This window comes from Hemicordylus capensis, chromosome 3, assembly GCF_027244095.1.
Source record: "Hemicordylus capensis ecotype Gifberg chromosome 3, rHemCap1.1.pri, whole genome shotgun sequence".
Taxonomy (NCBI): domain Eukaryota; kingdom Metazoa; phylum Chordata; class Lepidosauria; order Squamata; family Cordylidae; genus Hemicordylus; species Hemicordylus capensis.
Genome location: NC_069659.1, coordinates 15,301,043 through 15,323,514, shown reverse-complemented (window position 1 = coordinate 15,323,514; position 22,472 = coordinate 15,301,043). Strand labels below are relative to the sequence as shown.

Here is a 22,472-nt window from a genome sequence, read left to right as displayed (position 1 = left end):
CAAGTAGTCTCTCTGCCAGTCCATTGGTCGATTGGCACAATACCATGTGTGGTTTTGCCTGCTATGGCCACCCTACTTTCCTGGGATCAATGATAGCCAGGGCTTCCCTCACCCACTATTCCCCATGGCAGCCAATTTGCATACATTGCAACACCAGTCCAAATCTGGGTAATTTGGATGAGAGTAAAGATCTATCCCCAGTACTGGTATTTCCCTAGTCTGCTCACCCAAAACTGCCCAGACACATGGAGCGGTAACTACTCCTTGGGAGTATGAAAGGGTTACCTGGAGAGGAGGAGGGTCACGGTGTACAAGTTCTATTATTTACCAGAAAGAATGGGGACCCCACACAAGTGGGGGCCCCTTGATTTGGTTGGCATACTTCATGAGAGCACAGTCCGATGGAGACCTGAAGCCCACTGAGCCTCTGGTCCTCTCCAGTAGACTGGCCCTCTCATGAGAGGGCTAAGTCCCAGGCGGTAAGCTGACATGGGGGCAGGAGTTTGCTTGGGTGTTCCTGGACTGCTTTGCCCAAGTCTTTCATCACAACAGCATCATAAGAACACAAGAACAGCCCTGCTGGATCAGGCCAAAGGCCCATCTAGTCCAGCATCCTGTTTTACACAGTGGCCCATCAGGTGCCTCTGGGAAACTCACAGGCACGAGCTGAGGCCCACAGGCAAGCCCTTTGTCACAGTGGACCAGACTCCAGGATCCTTTGCCCTTCTGCATATACATATTCCCTCCTAGGATGTAACCATGATCCCTTCCCAGAGTAACATAAAAAGAGTACCCCTCTGCATCCCCTCATTGCCAGTAAATGTACTTGTGAGAGACTGTTTTGCTGCAGGCTTTTATGAGGGTGGTAATTGCTGTGCAACTGCTGTCAGGAGAAGGTCTTAAGTGCCATTTAAAGGGATTTAAATGCCATTTCCCTGGCAAGGGCGGGCAGTCCATTCCGAAAAGGCACTATCGCATTCGGCACACCCCCTTGAAGATTGTGGCCAATGGCTGCCGCCCTGCATGTTGGAGCTAGGACCCTGGCAGCATCAGCTCTCAGCTGCAATGCCTCATAATGACCACGAGGGGGGGCGGTTTAGGGTCATGGATAAAAGTGCTGGACTCCTCTCCGCTTTGTTCATCCAGTGTTAGTCTCCATTTTGTCTCTCCAGAGATGGCTGTTTGTTTAGTCTCTCTCCCCTTTCAGCTTTCCTATTCTTGTGTAACTTCTAAATAAATCCTTGTTGTTCTTCAAGCTTAAAGAGCTGTCTCCAGACCTCTTGCTTGGCTGAATTCTCCCCAAACTGGCTCTGCTCTGCTAATGAGAGCTGAACTGCCATTCTTCTCCTACACTGCAGACGTTTTGATGCCTTGCCCACAGTCTGGCAACGTGAGTGCTACAGGGTTTGCTGGGATGCGGCCTTGGCAGGCCAGGAAGAGGGAGTGGCTCCCCTGCCCTGAAACTGGAGGTTGCCGGGCTATGATTGGATGAACGCTGTGATGAGATTCACGGTTACAAAGATTAACCTCAGGTTTGTCTACCTGAGGTTTGCCATTATGAGCGAATGTGGCCACTGAAAAAATTTGCAGAAAATCTGTACCTGTACCCTGTCATTCAGCTCTTAAAGATATGGATGCAGTCTTCAACGACAACTGGAAATTACTGCTATTATTATGGAGAGGAGAGCTGGTCTTGTAGTAGAAGCATGGCTTGTCCCCATAGCTAAGCAGGGTCTGCCCTGGTTGCATCTGAATGGGAGACTTGATGTGTGAGCACTGCAAGATATTCCCCTCAGGGGATGAAGAGCAGAAGGTTCCAAGTTCCCTCCCTGGCTTCTCCAAGATAGGGCTGAGAGAGATTCCTGCCTGCAACCTTGGAGAAGCCGCTGCCAGTCTGTGAAGACAATACTGAGCTAGATAGACCAATGGTCTGACTAAGTATATGGCAGTTTCCTATGTTCCTATTAAGAACCTTTATATACCACATTTCAACAAAAAGTTCACAAGTGGTTTACACAGAAAAGGCATGAGATGGAGAATAAGAAAATGGTTCTCTGTCCCAAAGCATCTCACAATCTTAAAAATACACAAGAAAGACACCAGCAAACAGAGGGATGCTATGTTGGGCTGAATAGGGATAGTTGTTCTCCACCTGGTGCCTCTTTGCCCAGTTAGCAGAAGTGTAACTGGGGTATAACAATCCTAACACAGAGTTTATGTGATGTATGACTCACCTTTAATAAGCTTTTCCTGGTCCTTAACATACTGCCACTTGTCCTTCATTGCTTTCTCTACATCATCTCTGGTAACAACCTCAACTTTCTCTAATTCTTTTTCCTGTTCTTTCAAGTTAATAAGGAGTGCCCGGATGTGCCCAATCTGTTCTTCCTTTAGGTGCTGATTCTGAAGAAAAAAGAGAGACCACATTGTGATTTATTCTCTTCGTTTTATTTTGTAACAGTCTTCTCCATTGCCATCATTGGCATGCCTAACAAAAGGAAAACTCCACAAAGCAAATTCCAATGTGAAAACTTCAGGGCGACAACAATGCTAGGAATCTGATGGAAATAATCCAATGGGTATTCATGTATTCTCATTCTACTTGATGTGGCACACCAATCTATTAGGGTTGTGCTTTTTCTTCTTCTTCCCTGTTTTGTTTTTGGCCTGAATCCAAAACACCCCCATTTTGTTCTTTGTTCAAAATCAGCCAATCTGAACCACCCCAGTTTTGTTCTTTGTTCGAAATTGCAAAAGGTTCCTCAACTGGATTCTGTGACAGCCTATCATCACAGTCTATTGAAATGCTCTAACCTGGTTTTCAGGGTTTTAATTGTTCTTATTGTTTAGTTGTTTTTTAAGATGTTTTAATTGTTAATTGGTGTTTATATTTATATTTCTGTTTTAATTGTTGTTGGTTTTAATGGCCTCTGTTTTAATTGTAAACTGCCCTGAGCCTTTTCGGTAGGGCAGAATAAAAATAAAATAAATAAATAAATAAATAAATAATAATAAATGAAACTCAGGGTGGGGATGTTTATTGTATTCATTTCATTTTTCCATTTCTATCCCATATTTTTTGGTTCACAAGGAGGCTCCAAGGCAGTTTCAGCTATGACATCATAATAAAGCACACCACAACAATTACAATTAATCAATGCGATCCAATAAAACAGATCATTTACATGTAGGTTTATTTAGCTGGCTGCTTTCACAGTCAGGACATAAGACAACAGTGCACCTTCCTCCGACAAACAAAGGCAGGAACTGAGCCATCATCTCCTCCTGATTGTAAGAAATTAGACCAGGTGTTGGCATGCCACCTCTTCCAGGGACAAAAATTCTGGTGGTGGTTGTTAATCTGGCTAAATTGGCTTATTTAAGTGTATGCAGCTAGACTATTTTGTATGATATTTAGGTTGTGCTCTCAGGAGATCCCATTCTCAGAGGCCTTTTCTAAGATTATCTTCAAAGGGCTTTCTCCCAGCCCTTCCACTTTCTGAAGTGAGGCAAATAGTTACCAAAGAAAGGACTTTTTCTGTGATGCCATTCTGGTTGTGGCAAATTCTCTCCCCATGTAGGGCTGGGGAGAGCCTTTTCATTGCCTTCTCAGTGACAGGTAAAGATCTTATTCACCTAGGCCTTTTAATGTCACCTTTCAATGTTTTAATCTGGAGCTTCTCTCTGTTTTAGCTAAGATTGCATTGATGCTATTTAAAAAAAAAAAAATCCCCTTTGCTCTTTTGTTTTACAGAGTAAGGCACTCTGAAAGTCCCTGGACAAATAAAGAGGGATATCCTTACCTTCCTTCAAGGCACTCATGTAGCCTATACATATGCTTCATAAGAATAAGTAAACATTTTCTGAGTAAACGTGGCATAGAACTAGGCTGCATATCACCCATCTGGAGGCTGGATGGAGAGGAAAGCAAATAGGAGGCAGCTCATTCTTCAGTGGCTCCCACTGAATTTTACAGGACAAAGCAAAAGACTGAATTTGAGACATAGAAACACAGCAGTCAGGTTGAGCACTCACCAGGATGGTTTATTTATGTATTTATTGTATTTGCTTTAGGAACATAGGAAGCTGGCATATACTGAGTCGAACCATTGGTCCATCTAGCTCAGTATTATCTACCCAGACTGGCAGCGGCTTCTCCAAGGTTGCAGGCAGGAGTCTCTCTCAGCCCTATCTTGGAGATGCTGCCAGGGAGCGAACTTAGAACCTTCTGCATGCAAGCATGGTGCTCTTCCCATCTCCTAAGGGGACTATCTTATCGTGTTCACACATGTAGTCTCCCATTCAAATGCAAACCTGGGCTGACTCTGCTTAGCAAACGGGGCAATTCAAGATTGCTACCACAAGACCAGCGCTCCTCACATATAAGCGAATGGCTACCATTCATACCTATGGTGAAAAGTAAAGCACTGCACGAACATAGCAGAGGGGACAAAAACTGCTCCCTACCTCTGACACTGGGTTGCCCAGCCTCCACCAATAGAAACCCCATAGGAGAGGGGGTGTCAATATGTCTATGTATGCAGCTTGTATGGGGACAGCAGCGTGTCTCTGAGTGCAGAATGTAGGGGTGCCAGTGCATCTCTGGGCACAGAATGCAAAGGTGTGCAATATATAGATCCTCTCTTCATCCACCTTCCACCCACTTTGCTAGTGACTGGATAATTAGGCAATTATCAATATTAAAAACCATGATGGGGCATAGGTTAATCTCAGATGTGCACCTCAGGACTGGCAGTTGTTATTTTTTTGCTCTTCCACCACAATTATCTCCATAAATGGCGCAGGAGGGAAGTGCTTGACTAACAAGCAGAAGGTTGCTGGTTTGAATCCCTGCTGCTACTATGTCAAGCAGCAGCGATATAGGAAGATGCTGAAAGGCATCATCTCATACTGTGTGGGATGAGGCAATGGTGAACCCCTCCTGTATTCTACCAAAGACAACCACAGGGCTCTGTGGTCGCCAGGAGTCAACACTGACTCGATGGCACACTTTACCTTACCTTTATCTCCATATTGGTAAAGAGGCAGAAAGAATAGTGGCTTCTCTATGTCTATCCGGTGAATTCGTGGCTGAAGTGAAATATAAACCAGGGGACTTCAAGACACTTAGCCACTGCGCTACACCCATTTGTTTAAATGGAACCAAAGAAGAGAGAGATGTTTACTTACCCTTTCGTTGTATCTGTCATTCTTTTCTTCCAGTTGCTTTATTTCAAACAGAAGCTCATCGATGATCTCTTCCTTTATCTGTATTCTGAAGAGAATTGAACAGATATGGCAAGTTACCATAAAGCTACCAAGGATAAGATACATGAGTGCCTTGGAGGCACATAAATGTCATCATCATCATCATCATCATCATCATCATCATCATCATCATCTCCAGGTTGATAACATCGCACACACTGAAGTTAAAAGAAATATTGGAAGTGAATACATCAGGAGAGTTAGAAAAATCCTCAAGTCCAAACTCAATGGCAGGAACACCATACAAGCCATAAACACCTGGGCTATACCTGTTATCAGATACACTGCAGGAATTATAGACTGGACCCAGGCAGAGCTAGAGACGCTGGATCATAAGACCAGGAAAATCATGACCATCAATAATGCTCTGCACCCCCACAGTGATGTCGATAGGCTATACCTCCCTCGCAGCTCAGGTGGAAGAGGAATGCTACAAGTCCATCAAACAGTAGAGGAGGAGAAAAGAGGCCTTGAAGAATATATCAAGGACAGTGAAGAAGATGCACTTAAAATGGTCAATAACGCGACCAAAATAATCCCAGTGATAATTGGCGCCCTGGGTGCAGTTCCTTTAGATTGTGAGCCCTTTGGGGACAGGGATCCATCTTATTTATTTATTATTTCTCTATGTAAACCGCCCTGAGCCATTTTTGGAAGGGCGGTATAGAAATTGAATTATTAATTATTATTATCATCATCATCATCATCATTATTATCATCATTATTATTATTATTGAAGAGCACCTCAACACCATAGGGGCCATAGAAATCACCACCAGCCAATTACAAAAAGCAGCTTTACTGGGAACAGCCTATATTCTGCGACGATATCTATAACAACTGACAATAAAATTCAGCCATCCCAGGTCCTTGTGAAGGACTCGATGTCTGGATAAAACAAACCAGTCAATAACACCTGTCTGACTGTGTAAACAAGAAATAATAATAATAAATGTAGTAAGAATAACAACTTTATTGTTGGCCACCCCATAACAACCGTTCTCTGGGAGGATAAGTAAAACAATGAAACGATTGAATAAAACAATTAAAACACGTTAAAATAAAATAAAAATACAAGAAAATAGAGAAAACATTGTTTTAACTTTAAAAAAAACCATCTTTATATGATAGAGGTCTATAAAATTATGCATGGTGTGGAAAGAAACAATTTTTTCTCCCTCTCTCATAACACTCATGCCAGAAGCCATCCCATGAAACTGATTGCCAAGAAATTTAATACTTTTTCACACAACACATAATTAACTTATGGAATTATCTGCTACAATATGTAGTGAAAACCACCATCCTGGACAGCTTTAAGAAGGGTTTGACAAATTCATGGAGGACATCTGTTAATGGCTACTAGTCTGAGGGCTATCGGCCACCTCCAGCCTCAGAGACAAGATGCCTCTAAACAGAGCAACAGCAAGAGAGAGGGCATGCCCTCAGCTCTTGCCTGTGGGCTTCCCAGAGGCATCTGGTGGGCCACTGTGTGAAACAGGATGCTGAACTAGAGAGGCCTTGGGCTTGATCCAGCAGAGCTGTTCTTATGTAACCTTTTAAAAAGGCTTGGGTGAACAGAAAGGTCTTCACCTGATGTCTAAAAGATCCAAGTGATTATGCCAACTGAGCCTCACTGGGGAGACTATTCCACAACTGGGGTGACACCACCAAAAAGGCCGTAGTAGCCACCTGCTTCACGTCATTTGGCAGGGGTAGTCAGAGCCAAGCCTCTGAAGAAGATCTCAAGGGTTGGGTAGGACATATGAGGCAAGGCGCTCTCTTAAGTAATCTGGTCCTAAGCCGTTTAGGGCTTTAACAGTTAAAACCAGCACTTTGTATTGGGCCTTGAAACGTATTGGGAGCCAGTGAAGTTTGAGAATTCCTACCATAAGGTCAACAGGATGGAGGCAAAGGTTCTACTGTCCACAAATGCCTAACGACACTGATGAAACTCCCCTACATGTTGTACATACTGATATGCCAGCAGAGCTTCGGGAAAATAAGTTTGAGGTTCCAGCTGTGATGTGCTTTTCTTCTTCTTCTTCTTCTCCTTCTTGTCCTTTTTATCCTTCTTTTTCTTGTCCTTCACCATGGCTTATGGCTTTGCAGAGCGAAACAGATCTAGCAGAAGCAAATGAGACATTCATATTCTGGATAAGTGCATGCTTTAACATTACCCTAGGACCATTGCACTCTCCACTGGTGATAGAGTATGTGTGTGTACATGCACGTATGTGTATGTGTACAAATGCATATGTGTGTGCACACACCTTTTAAAAGAAAATTCAGAACTGCACAATGATATGTGAGTGTACAGTCATCCCTTTCCAACTGTGAAGGTTCCGTTCCAGGAAAACCTCTCAGTTGGTGAATTTGCGGTAGATGAGCCATTGAAATCGATGGCAAACAGGGTTAGGGGAATCATGGTTGCAAAAAGACTGAAAAATACTGGGGGAAAACAGGAAAAATCCCCCCAAATCACCAGGAGTTAGTAAGAGGAATGAAGAGTTCCTTCGGTGGGTCCTGTTCTCACTGGTGTGGTGCCTCCCCTTTAGCTTTATCTGTTACACTTTTTAACCCCCTAATCCACCAGGGTGTTTTTTACACAGGGCTTTTAGCACGCATCTCCTCTGGAACAGTGGGTGGGCATTCACATATCGGCCAGATTTACCCCAAAGTCCCTGCGAACTATCGGGGAACACTTCACACACGATTTGGGTTTTTCAATGCAAATTAGAGTGTAGTATATTCTATATCCAAGGTAAATTTAAAAATCCACTTTTTGCATCAATTTTATTGGGCAACTTCGAACTCGAAGTAAAGCTTCACAGTAAACACGTGGTAAAGCCTGCTGTGAAAAACACCAAGACGGACAGTGTTTGTCTGAAGAGACAGCATTTGCAGTAATGGGGGAAATCTCTCCACAAGTACAGCATTTGTTTCTTTAGACAAACAATTACTGTCCTAGTGGTGCATGAGCAGGCCGGCTTAACGAGCATGTTAAATGGGGCTGTTCTTAAAGGTGTGCTTTCATGGTTGCTGTACTCGGGTGCACTTCATTTATAAGTAGAACACCTAAACAGGACTTTGCTCTTGGAAAATGCAACCATCTATAAACCTACACAGCAAGTTCAGCAAGCATAAAATATTAATTTTAGAAAAGTTATCTTCACTTTATCCTAACTTTAAATCCTAAGGAAAACCTAGGTTTAGGAAAGTGTATAAAACTAAAAAAATTCTTTATTTCTTATGTGGAAAAGAGTTTAAACATATTCCAGTTAAATGCACATATATATATTTCTTCTGATTAAGCTTTAAAACATTAGTTTTCACTTCCATATCTGGTTATTTATTATTACTTTTTAATGTTAGCAATAATCCTCTCACACTATGCATGTCTACTTTAGGGACCGTGTGTCCATCTGTAAGATCTGTATAACTTAATCAGCAAGATATTTAGTTTTCTTCATGTTGCTTTCATTTTCTAGTTAGAATATCATGTGTGGTTTTCTTGTTTGGATTTAGAAACCAAAAAATGCATGTTTAAAAACATATATGGGAGGCGGGGTGGAATTAACTGTGAATATTTGAGTTTTTGTCTGTAAAGTGGAATGACTGCTTGACATCTCTTGGATTATTCAGTATTCCAAACTATTGATTGATTGATTGATTATATTTGTACACCAACCTACATGTCTGTCTCTGGGCGGTTTACAGCAACAAATTAAAACAGAAATCAAAACATTAAAACAATGTAAAACCACAGGCCTAGTTAAAAAGCTTAGGTTAATCAATGTGTCTTTGGAGAATTTAGAAAAGTTGTCAGAGATGGGGAGGCTCTTATTTCATCAGGAAGCACATTCCAGAGTCTCGGGGTGGCAACAGAAAAGGCCTGTCCCTGCGTAGCCACCAGAGAGCTCGTGGCAACTGCAGATGAACCTCTCCAGATGATCTCAATAGGCAATGGGGCTCATAGTGAAGAAGACTTTCCTAAGCTGTTTAAGGCTTTATAGGTTATAACCAGCACCTTATATTTTGCTCAGAAACTTACTGGTAGCCAGTGTAGTTCTTTTAATATAGGACTAATATGGTCTCTTTCAGGATGACCTGGAGACCAACCTGGCAGCCGCATTCTGTACCAACTGCTCTTTCTGGACTACAGACATAGAGAATGTAGCAGTATTTTTTAATTTTTAATTTTTTTACATTTATATTCCGCTCTTCCTCCAAGGAGCCCAGAGCAGTATACATAGAGGTTACCAGCATATGTACTACTGTCTTGAGGTTGTTTATCTCAAGAAATGGACACAGCTGGCGTATCAGCCAAAGCTGATAGAAAGCACCTCTGGCCACTACTCAGCCCGAGACACCAGGGGAAAGTTTGGATCCAGAAGCACTGCATACCTGCTTCTTGTGGGGAAGTGTGACCCCATCCAGAACCGGCAGGTCAAAATTGTCTCTTGAGTTCCAACCCCACACAATAAGTACCTCCGTCTTATCTGGATTCAGCCTCAGTTTGTTATCCCTCATCCAGCCCATCACTGCCTCCAGGAGGTTATTATGGCTTCTCCTGGGCGCTTTCCATCTAGCTGCTCAACAGCAGCAAAATGCCTCCGTTCAGGCAAGTCGTGTTTGGGACGTAAACAGCAGGGGGAACAGTCTCGCGAAAACTAACAACCCGAAAAAACAGCAACTTTTAAACACCGGATATATGACATCCTAGCTCTATATCGCAGTGATTAAATTTGAAACAAAGCATTGGAAACATGAACGGCACTCTGCTGTCCCCGTAGGGACTGCACAGTGCCACGATGCAGGAAGTGTGGAAGCACACTTCCAAGATATGTCCTGACCCCGTTGTAGGGTCCAGTCTGGAAAGCGCCCTGATGATGCTGACCTCCTGGATAAACAGATTTGGGTGTCATCAGCAGACCGAAAGCACCCTGCACCGAATCTCCTGATGACCTCTCCCAGAGGTTTCATGTAGATGTAGATTACCAATTCCCTCCCCCCCATGTAGGGACAGCATTGGAGTTGCTTTGGTTTTCTAAACACATCAAGACCATTGGTCCATCTAGCTCAGTATTGTCTACACAGACCGGCAGCAGCTTCTCCAAGGTTGCAGGCAGGAATCTCTCCCAGCCCTATCTTGGAGATGCCAAGATTCAAGAAGGGAACTTAGAACCTCCTCTTCCTAGAGCGGCTCCATCCTCTAATTTCGTACAATGCTCACACATGTCGTCTCCCATTCAAATGCGAAACAGGGTGGACCCTGTTTAGCAAAGGGAACAAAGACGGTATAAAAAGGCAAAAATAAATAAATAAATAAATAAATAAATAAATAAATAAATAAATGTTTAAAAACGTTGGGGAGAAGCAGACTTCTCTCCCCACACGCCTACAACTCCACTGCCGGTTCCTTATGCACACATGTTCAAATGCTTAATTCCAATATTAGCCCAGCCTCGTACTCCTCCTTCATCCCTGTGACACCCCCCCCCCGCTCCCCACTCTCTTACCAAAGATTTATCCTGCTGGGTGGGGTGGGGGGGCTGCCTATGACCGGCGGCTGCCTTCCAATTGGTTTCAGTGGAGGCACTTTCCCGGTTACCACGGTAACCACGCCAACATGGCCCTCTGCAGGCTAGCAGCCTGACTTCCTTTTTGTTCTGTTTTATCCCCTGAGAAAGGTTATGATCAAGATTTTATGAGGAGACATCTCCCTCTTGTGCTTCAGTGAGGGAACTACAGCAATTAATTTTTTTTTTAAAGCAAGCTTAAAAGCTTAAAATTGAAACAGCACACACAGACATCTCCATACACACAGAGAGCTCCTAAAACCATAATTAAGACAGATGTTTTAAGAGCAGGGCTGCACTCTAGGTTCATAGAAAGGCAACAAAAATGGTGAGGGATCTGGAAATCAAGTCCCATGAGGAATGGTTGACGAGAGAAAAGGAGGTTAAAGGAGGGGTTATGATTGCCATCTTCAAATATCTGAAGGGCTGCCACCTATTTATTATTATTTATATTATTTACATATTTTTATACTGCCCAAAACTTACATCTCTGGGTGGTTTACAAAAGAATAAAAACAAAGTAAAACATTTGTTAAAACACAAATGAAAAGTTTAAAACATTACAATTTAAAAAGTTTTAAACAATATTTTAAAACAGCATTAAAACAATCAAAACAATATCAGTTAAAAGCCTGGGTGAACAGATGTGTCTTCAAAGATTTTTTAAAGGCTGTCAGAGATGGGGAGGCTCTTATTTCACTAGGAAGCACATTCCAAAGCCTCGGGACAGCAGCAGAGAAGGCCCATCCCTGAGTGGCCACCAGACGAGCCGGTGGCAACTGCCCCCGGAGAACCCTAGGAGAAATTGATTTGCTCTCTGTTGGTCCTGAGGCCCGGACTAGAAGCAATGGGTTGAAAGGATAAGGATGCAGATTTGGGCTAGGCATTGGGAAGAATTCCCTAGCTATAAGAGCTGTTTGACAGTGGAACAGTCTGCCTCATGTAATGGTAGGCTCCCCTTCGCTGGAGGGTTTCAAACAGAGGCTGGGTGGCAATCTGCAAGGATTGGGGTTGCAGTTTCCTGCATGGAGCAGAGGGTTGGACTGAAGACTTCTAAGATCCCTTCCAACTCTAAAGATTTTCTTAGAATTTGAGCTGATCTTGTGGTAGCAAGCATGACTTGTCCCCTTTGCTAAGCAGGGTCCACTCTAGTTACAAGTGAATGAGAGACTACAATTCCAGTCCAGTCACTGAAGAAAGGCATCTTATAAACTGAAACATATAAAGTGGCAGGTGAAATCAGACTTTATTTCTGAAAATAGACCAGAAATAAAATACTTACATATATGGACTATAACCACAATGTGCAATTAAAATAAGAGAGGATTGCTGATCTTGTGGTAGCGAGCACGCATTGTTCCCTTTGCTAAACAAGGTCCACCCTGGTTCACATTTGAATGGGAGACGACATGTGTGAGCATTGTACAAAATTAGGGGATGGAGCTGCTCTAGGAAGAGGAGGTTCTAAGTTCCTTTCTTGAATCTTGGCATCTCCAAGATAGGGCTGGGAGAGATTCCTGCCTGCAACCTTGGAGAAGCTGCTGCCGGTCTGTGTAGACAATACTGAGCTAGATGGACCAATGGTCTTGATGTGTTTAGAAAACCAAAGAAACTCCAATGCTGTCCCTACATGGGGGGAGGGAATTGGTAACTCACTTGCCTGTCTTTCTCTCAAGTAAACAGGTTTGCAACCAATAGTGCCTTGAACTGTCTTTCCAAGAAGGATTGGTCCTCCCCAGATTGAAGGAATACCTGGATCCATCGCCAGAACGTGATCCCAAGGGAGTCTCCAGAGGACATCAACACTGACCCAGGAAAATTAACCACCACCACCAGCAGCTACCCGAAGGGAGTCCCTATCTGCGTTTCCAATCCAACCCAATGGTGACAGAATGTCCATCTGCTACCCTGTCCTGTGTTCGAGGAAGAGGGCCTAATGAAAAGTTCATCTTCCTGCTCCTAAGTGCTATAGGAGAGGGATAGACAACAAATGCCTGAAGATTGCCTGATAACAAACAGGCAAGCCAATTTGTTTACTTTTCTCTGGAGTCATACATGCAACAGCATCTTCCCAAAAGCTGTAAAACCCTGAACCATCCTACCTGGGTAAGATACCTTGCCAAAGACACTATTTCAAATTCTGCCAAAGACACTATTTCAAATTGCCCACAAGGGGGGGAATCAAGGCTCCCAAACACATGAACATTCGAGCTTGTCTATGGACACTAGCCAAACAAGCCAAAACAACACAGATCAGAGAACATCCAGGATAGCCAAAATCCTGCAACTTTGTACAAGAGCATTTGGTTCTCAATTGAAGGACTAAAATATTTTTTCTTACCAAGGACTCTTAGATTTTTGAATTCTAGAGCACTCCATAGCTTCCTTTTTGGCCATGACAGACTCTAGAGGACACTAAGGGGGGTGGGAGTTGATGATTTACACCACTTTCTTATATTACTTTCTTATAGTGACTGTGTGCTATCATTATGTTGAAAACCCTGCTATCCCCTTGCTGTAAGGACATGGACCTCACATGCTTGTTCTCTGGTCATTTCCTTACTTGCTTCGCTACATATTGTGCCACTCATCTCACTGTTTCACCCAGAGCATTTACCTGCAAGTCTGCACCTATCCCCAAGTTACTGTTTCTTTTGCACTCTAAGACATTAAGCTAGCCCAAGTATCAAGCTTTACCTGCTAATTTTATAGACACCTGTATTTAATCAATGTGATTGTACATGACTTGTCATTGCCATCGCTTTCCACAAGCTGATAATCCATTAATCGCCAGAAGCACCTGGTTCCACAGTGTAAGACTGTTATTGATACTTTATTTGGGATGAAGGTGGGTTAAAACAATTTTGCTTGCTATAACTTGTATGATCTTTATATGTACACCTTGCTGCTATGTGTAAAACTTTTTATCTATATCAAATCATGCCAGATATGGGTGGTTAAGGATATGTGTGTTGATTTATGGAATTATACTAATTATGCTTGTAGCTCTAGGATGTTGTATACAATGTATCTAGTTTTATTGCCATATGTACAGCCCATTTAGCACCTCCATTTCTGTAAAATCTATGTTTAAGGCATCACAAGTACTTAAGGCATCCCAAAACCACATATGTCCCAAATCCTTTAGCTACACAAAACACAGAACTATATTTCCAAAATTAGGAGTTTATGCGTTAGAAAGAGCTATTATTAATATTTCCAGACAGTTACAACTTTTATTTAACCTGACCCTATTAGCTTTAACTAATATGGAGAACCTATGGACTTCTGGGCAAAGAAGATAATTCTAGTTATAAGCATGTATTTTCTTTTTATTGATAATCACATGTTGCTGCTTATAATGCATTCCAGCTTTAATCCAAACGTTTATGAGAACCTTTAAACCTCACCATAATGCAAGACCCATATATACAGCTGTACCTTTACAAACCTTAATTAAGACATCCTGAAGATTCAGGATGATCCAGTTTTTCGGGGGGAATTGATGTACTTAGAAAACCAAAGAAACTCCAGTTTCTTTAACAGTTTGCCCAGAATACCTCATTCTAACTTAAAGTAACCCCAGCCCAGCTCAGGGACATCACTGCCTCTCATGATTGGCGTCATTATCTCTCTCCAGCTAAAATGTATCTATGAAACTTGCTGAGACAGCCAAGCTTCCCATTGTAAGAAAACCGGATATAACCAAATAAGGAGTAATCACCCGATGAAAAATGAATCATTCGCATGTGTACTAGATACTTAGACCACCATTTTATTGTCACGTATATCTAGTGTGTCAGCATCACTAGATTGTCTGTATAAATGTAAGACGTGCCTGCAACCAAACTGTAATCGGTTTGAGAGCGTTAGCCTATTGATTACCTATTGCTAAACTGCAGTAGCAATAAAGCCTCTAAATGATTCCCACTGAGTCTGTTTGATTGACTAAGAGGCGGACTCAGGGACGAACCATGTTCACATCAGTCTGACCCAGTATATGGCAGCTTCCTATGAAGAATATTAGTTCATTGATCATCATCTGCCCTTTTAAGTATTTGTTGACATTTAAACAAGTTTGCAGAGTAGAATCAATAAGGGACTGCTGGGGATGGTGATGGGAGTTGTAGTCCAACAACATCTGGGGAGACGAGTTTGAGAAAACCCCGGGGTGTTGGGTTTTAGGCCTCTCACCAGCTTCCCTGTCACAGAAGCCATAGGACTCCAGTGGGCTCCTCCTTTCCATCCAGGCTGGGGACGAAGGCCAGTCTGCCAGATTTTAGTTCTGGATCCAGCCTCTGCGCTCCTGGTGTGTGACGAAGTAATGCACTGCAGCAGGCACAAGAGAATGGCAACCACATGAATGGAACAAGCAGGCCTCGTGCTTACTGCACTGGTAGCACTCTAGCCCTATTCAGACATTAAAGCTGTGTGCAGGCGTTCAGGACACCCACTGATCACGCTTACAGGGCTTGAAATGGGTCGGAAGTCCCACTCCCTGCCTCTCACTCGCACCCCCCCCCCCCCAGCCCCACTCTTCATGCTTGCTGCAGTATTCATCTGAACTGCGGCAAATGTGAAAAGTGGGGCTGGGAGAGTGAGTGATGGGAAAAGTGGTGGGACTTCTTACCCATTTCAAGCCCTGTAAGCATGTTCAGTGGGCAATCTGTGAATGCCTTAACAGGGCTTTAGTAATGCGCATTTAGGTGCCTGTACACATGCACATGTATTTGTGTGAATGACGGTACCTGGGTTCATTTTTAAAGTGAACCTAGGTACAGGTCTCTCAAATACAGAGCCAGTGTGGTGTAGTGGTTTGTGTGCTGGACTAGAACTTGGGAGAACAAAGTTCAAATGCCCTCAGCCTTCCCCAAAGAGCTTAGCCATGCACCCTCCCTCAGTGTTTTTAACAAACAATTAAAAACATCTTTTTAACGAGGCTTTTAAATGTTTTATCTGCTGCTTATATCTGGTAGTTTTTATAGTTCCCAGTTTTTTGCTTTTTATTAATAACTTTTAATTTGAAACTTTTTTAAAAATTGTAATTTTAAATGTGCTTTTAGTTTGATCTTTTAAGTTGTTTAATTTTGTTAACCATGTATTTTACATTGTGTCTATTTTATTAATGTTGTGAACCGCCCTGAGCAGTAGTGTACTGGAGGGGTGGGATATAAATATTTTAAATAAATACATACAGAAAGCTTTCTGGGTGATTCAGGGTCAGTCACTTACCTCTCTGTGTAGCCTACCGCACAGGGTTGTTGTGAGAATAAACACAATCTTGTGCATTGTTCTGGGCTCCTTGGAGGAAGAGTGGGATATAAATGTAGATGTAAAAATAATACATGGTACAGATAGAAAAAAATACTGCTGTTCAGCCTAATGTGAATAACTGTAGGTGCATACAGATCTGTATGTGTACACGTATATGTGTGTGGAACATAACATGTGAATAGGGCTTTTTTCTGGGCTATAACCCTTCAGACTAGAGATTACAGTTTATGCAACTGAATGCTCCTTCATGCAAAACATTCCTTGCACTTAAAAAGCTAGGTGGCAGGAAAAAGGGTTCTTACCTAGCCTACTCTGTGACATCTAATTTTCTGCATGAAGGGATGATGATGATGATGATGATGATTTAGGCCTGGGGGAATTATTCAGTCATGTGACTGAATGTAACCCTCATCTTCAATGTGAAGAAGCACAGCCCAGAAACAGGCTTAATACTCTAGTTTAGGAAGGCCTAGAAGGTCTAGGAAGAACATGAGTATGAATTTAAGATTGAACCGGATGATATATATTTATGTACCCCAAAGCAGTGAAGTCTCAAAGGAAATGCTTTAAAGAGGATACATAAATGTACTCTTCTGATTAAGAAAAAGCACCAGTGATTCTAGATGGTACTGTCTGAGTCACTGATTAAACTGGCTGTTCTTTTCAAGATAGGCTTTGCAGCTTGACCGGTGCTACCACATTCTCTACAAGGATCCACTCCTACAACATAAATATTTGCCAAAGGCTAATTTCACTTTGCTAGAGGAGGAGGACTCTGTTTATACTGGCTTTCTGAATGAAGAATTGTTAACTTTCTAACAATGTTAGCGCCCTGTATAAAGAGGGCACTACCACTGTGCCCTCCGTAACTGTTCTCTCTCATTGCTGTTTCCTAGCACCTTGTATTTAGGGGTGTAGTGATGGGAAGGATTTGAGGGAGAACTAGTCCTCATGTAGAGTAATTGCTGGGCAGGTGGGCCTTTCCTAGTAAGGGAAAAAGCCTGGGAAAATCAAAATAGAAGGACCAGTTCAGACAACTGGGCGGGAACTACACTCACAGCCACCAGCAGAAGAAGAGGAAGCTTTATTTAGAACATAAGAACAGCCCTGCTGGATCAGACCCAAGGCCCATCTAGACCAGCATCCTGTTTCACCCAGTGGCCCACCAGATGCTTCTGAGAAGCCCACAGGCAAGAGGTGAGGGCATGCCCTGGTGTAGCGGAATCCCCATTCAGCCATGATACTTGCTGGGTGACTCTGGGCCAGTCACTTCTCTCTCAGCCTAATCTACTTCACAGGGTTGTTGTGAGGAGAAGCTTAAGTATGTAGTACACCGCTCTGGGCTCCTTGGCGGAAGAGTGGGATAAATGTAATAATAATTATAATATTTAGAGGCATCTTGCCTCTGAGGCTGGAGGTGGCCTATAGCTACCAGAGGAGCAGCCATTAAGAACATAACAACAGCCCTGCAGGATCAGGCCCAAGTCCCATCATCGCTTTGTTCTGTCCAAAGAGTGCCCTAAGGAAGCAGCTGTCTGAGAAGCTGCTGGAGAATTGGGAGACCGCAGCCTGGGAGTTATTCGCACTTGGCTTCAGGCTTCGGGGTAAACGTTGAGAGAAGCCACTTCGAAGTACACTCGCAGCATTGAGGGAAGCAGCCCCTCCCCTCTGCTCTCAGTGGGTTTTTTTAAAACAAGTCCACATGGCATACTCCGTGTTTTCCTTCTAGCTAATGGGAGTGGGGGGGGGGGAGAGAGAGAGCTCCTGCAGAGAGATCTGCATTTCTGAAGAAAGCAGAAATGCCTCTTATCATGCTAATAATTCTACATCAGTGCCTCTCCCATTTGCTCTGGCATTTTCAGAAAAAGTAGCTTAAAACCGGCTTTTTAAAAACCTGGACACATATGTCAAGATAAGCTAGAATTTGCATCATAAAGCCCGGTTTGTGTGTGGAGTGGGTCCAAAAATCTCGAAGGGACTTCGGGGTAAGTTTGGCTGGTGTGTAAATGCACACTCTCTCTTCTGAAGGAGATTCGGGGCAGAAGCCCTTTGTGTATAGCCTCCTGGTGGATAGAGAGAGCAGGAAGGACCCTGCCTGTGAGTAATGATAGGTACCAGTTCAGTTAGACATGTGAAATAAATTTTTCCCCTTCATTGTGTTGCTTGAATTTGAGTTGCTTGTGGGTAGTTAACACTTCTCTCTCTTACAATCTGCTCTATGAAAAGACAGCTATTCTTATTGCATACCTTTTTAGTCTACTTTCCTTAAAGAAAGTAAGCTTGTGAGCTCACCCAGTATTTTGTGTGTGTGTGTGTGTGTGTGTGTCCCTATCAACTTCACAATATTGGACGTAACCAATATGAACCAAATTTGGTACAGTTGTAGTGAGTGACACACAGGGACATCTCAACTGCTTAGTTTGTGATGATGTCATCCACCCCAATTCAAAATGACAGACGCATAAACGTTTGAGGAGCAAGTGGGCTAACTTGTGAATTGCCTATCCAATTTGAACCAAATTTGCTGCAGCTGTAGGCACACATAGTGACACCTCAATGGTTTAGTTTGTAATGATGTAATCCACCCCGATTCAAGATGGTAGATACATGAACATTTGAGGTGCAAGTGGGCTTTGTGAACCTTCTAACCAATTTGTACCAAATTTGGTACAGTTGTAGTGCTTCCTGCTTGGTTCTGCCTTTTCTACCTGAACCCAGGCTCCCCTTCCCTCTCAGGCATTTGCTCCCCTCCCAGCATGTGCTGGGGTGCCCTGCTTGTACTGCTACCTGAAGTATTTGTGCTTGTGAACATACACCACTGTTGCTCCCTTATCAGGGAGCAGAGCATTTAGTGCCCGTCCTGTCATCCTGTATCCTTTCCCTACCACTTGCCAGGTGGGGGGAGCAAAGGACAGTGTAGGAATAGGGGATGCCCCTGAGCGACTGTGCAGCTTGACAGACTGACAAGTCCGGGATGGGGTGTGGTGGCGTCCCTGTAGCCTGGCAACTCCATAGCCACATAGCTGACAGGAGGGGAGAGGCTAGTTTTCCGAGAGGCTGCCAGCAAGAAGTGCTGAAGGCATGGAGCAGCCAGATCCTCGGGCGTGTCTGCCCCTCCTCCTCTATGATTGGGGTTTGAAAATTGGTGCAAAACTGCGGTTATAGCTGCGCAAGGAGTGAGACGTAACGCTTCGGTGGCAAAACCTCAGGTCTTGGTGGTGAACTTTAGAGATAACCAAAGATTCAATTTGGAGTTTGGCGAGGCAAACCATAGGTTTCTTTCAGCTCATAACTGCAGTTTTGAGTGTTCAGTAGTAATGGAGTCCCAACCTTGGCTACGTTAACTCCAGTTTGGCGTTACATCTGAATCTGGCCAAGAACATTGCATGCAATCTCCTGTTCATCCTTGAGACAAGGAATTGTTTTGATATGTTAATTACATCTTTATGACTGGAGCTATTGACACATTCAGTACCATCACTGACAGTTGAAGTGATCAATGATGGATGCATGTTTTGGATGAAATAACTGTATGTTCTGATCAAATGATTTGAACAGTATCAAAAGACCTATGCCACGAGGCATGAACCCAGCTTGCCTGGTAGCTGCTTCCTGTCCTTGCTCATTGTCTTAGCTGACTACCAAGTCTGCAAAAGTCCTACAAAGAATTGGCTTTGCTGGTGAATGTTCCTGCTTAGGAGCATTCAGGGCATAGCCATAGCCACAATCTCCTGCTTGATTCCAGACCCACTCCAAGACTGCCTACTGTTCGCAGCCATCACATCGCTCCCCAGCATCCAGTTATTCTCTAACAAGCCACATACAGCTCTGGTAATATGACAAGCCTACACCCTTCTTCCTCTCTGAGAATTCCAGTTTCTGTCTCCTTCTGCCTCTCCTCCCCTTGTCCAGCAGCTCACCTGAGCTTCTACTTCCTACTTTTCTCCCCCCTCCAAATCTCTCCCCATGATGTTAGAACTGTTAAGACACTGCTAGGTTTTAGACTATGCACACACAGAGAGAGACACGGAGGGAGGCCAGCGTTTGCCCAGGTTCAGCCTGCCGCTGCGGTCCCCCTAGCCCCGCCCACTGCATCAGTCATCAGCGTATGACATCAGACGCAGGGAGCAAAGGTTAGCCAAGCCCCCTGTGTCTGATGTCAGATGCAGAGGGAGCAAAATCATCCAGCGTTGCATTCAGAGCACCGGGAGAGCTGCTCTCCGGGCCACACTGCGAACATGGCACTGGCTGGATTTAGTTCACAAATGGGGCTGCAGGGTCAGACGCAGGGGGCCTGACTTCAGATGCAGGAAGCGTGGCTGAGGTGTGAGGTGTGGCCCCTGAAGGGTGTGGCCCAGGTTCCTTGAACCCATTCTTGCAATGGTGGCTTCGCCCCCGCACACACGCTTCCCAGCTCTTTTCTACTATTTTGTTATGCCTTTTAATTAGATGAATCAAACTTCCTTTTCCATAAAGTTGTTGTCTGTTTCTTTGCTCCTCCGCCAGGACTCACTGTGGCTCACGTATGAACTAGAGAGCCCCTAGAGGGCAGTGTTGCCAAACTCCTCTTGACTGGTGTAGCTCTTGAGCATACGCAGAGTGCAAAAGTGACTTTGGCGCACAACACTATGGTCTGACTCAGTGTGTAAGGCAGTTTCCTATGTAACACCCTTTTTCCAGGTGTCATATGCTAGGCTAGGCCTGCAAACAGATGACTCAGAAAAAAATATTGGATGAAAACCTTTATTGACAAAAGAAGGAAAAATCAAACATGACACAGCCCACTAAGACTTACAAGAATTAGAATCTAGAGATAAACAGCATTTGAGACACACAACAATGAAACAATACCAGGATTTTTGCCTGCTACAAGCCCTATTTCAAGACCTGCCAATATTCCAATTTTCAGAAAGAGGAGGCTAAGCTGATCTCCCAGTCTCATTGTGAAAGCTAACACCTGAAGTTTGCCTTTATTCACTTTCACTGAGGTTTTCTGAAGCACACTGTTGGCTGTTAGGGAGGCATCTGAAGTTTGCTGCATCAAAGCAAAGTATTTTGCAGAACACCTTGCAAAAGCATCTTGAAAATGGATACACCGAATAAGAGCTCTTTGCAAGGCCTCAGCTGCCTTGCAATTTGATTAGGACAGCTTTGCCAAATCTGAGTTGCAGAGAAACTCCAGCCTGATAGGACCTTAGCTGCAATATACATTAAGCTTTTATATTTTATTTTATTTTATTTAAGAATATTTATACCCCACCCTTCTAGTACACTACTGCTCGGGGTGGCTCACAACAATAAAATAGATACAATATACAATAAAAGTAATACAATTAACCAAATTGAGTCAACAAGTTACAAATCAGGTTAAAAACCACAATTAGTATAAAGTTCAAATTAAAACAATATTTTAAAAGTTAAAAACAGAGTAATAAAAACTAAAAAAACCTACCAGATATAACAAAAAATGGAGCATCAAAAGGCCTCCTTTAAAAGTTGTGTTTTTAGTTGTTTGTTAAAAACACTGAGGGAGGGAGTATGGCAAAGCTCTTCAGGGAGGGCGTTCCAAAGCTGAGGGGCCACAACCGTAAAGGCCCTGTCTTTAGTCCCCGCCAACCGGATCTTTGTTAGTGGCGGGGCCATGAGCAGGGCCTGAGATGATGAACGGAGGACCCGGGCAGATTCATATGGGCGAACGTGGTCCAGCAGCTTGTTCTCACAACCATAAATTGGGTAGGACAAACATCCTAGCCAGCTTTGAGAGTGTGCCCTCCCGATTTTTGATCATGTGTGAGTAAAAACCTGGACCTGGGCAGGACAGCACCATCCTACCCAACATCTGTACCCAGCATTTTAATGAGGTAAGAGGAAAAGGCATCTTAACCCGAGGCTTCCACATGATTACTAAAATTAACTGAGCAGACATAAAAAATACTTGTGTGCATGCACATGTGTGCATGCCTTAGAGGGAACAGTGCCGCCTACCTAGGTTTTTTATTTGCACATGATCAAGAAATTGGAACCCTGCAAAGCTCCCGAACCAAAGAAGAAAGTTTGTCTTACCCAACTAATGCTCATGAGAACCAGCCTCCTAATTCATGAAAGATTAACTAGACCTGAGCCACTAAAGGTGAAATTTTAGCAGGCATAGAGAGATCAGAAAGGCTAGTTTGTGTGGGTCAGGCTGCTGCTGAACTGGGAAAACAGCGGCAACCCCAGTTGCACGTGGCAGTAGGCTGGGTTCCTCCTATAGGATAATTTGTGAATTGTCAACTCTCTTGCTGAAAGAGCCAGTTTTGGTCTATTCAAGTGCCCGAGGGCAGGACGTTTATCTTGTGGGAGTGGAAG

General features: G+C 43.5%; 1 protein-coding gene across 2 annotated transcripts in view; it reads right to left on the bottom strand.

Moving 5' to 3' along the window:
- CCDC83 (coiled-coil domain containing 83) overlaps positions 1–10,947 on the bottom strand; it is a 30,777-nt gene extending 19,830 nt beyond the window's left edge. Inside the window, exons 1-4 of one of the 2 annotated variants that reach the window (XM_053305426.1) lie at positions 10,791–10,947; positions 7,245–7,392; positions 5,191–5,275; positions 2,235–2,403 (exon numbers count right to left, since the gene is read on the bottom strand). In XM_053305426.1, coding sequence (XP_053161401.1) covers positions 2,235–2,403; positions 5,191–5,275; positions 7,245–7,363 — 373 coding nt within the window. In that variant the 5' untranslated portion in view covers positions 7,364–7,392; positions 10,791–10,947. Of the gene's footprint in view, positions 1–2,234; positions 2,404–5,190; positions 5,276–7,244; positions 7,395–10,692; positions 10,761–10,790 lie in introns of those variants that run through there. The other variant, XM_053305427.1, reaches the window with a different exon arrangement.
- Positions 10,948–22,472: the final 11,525 nt, after the last annotated feature.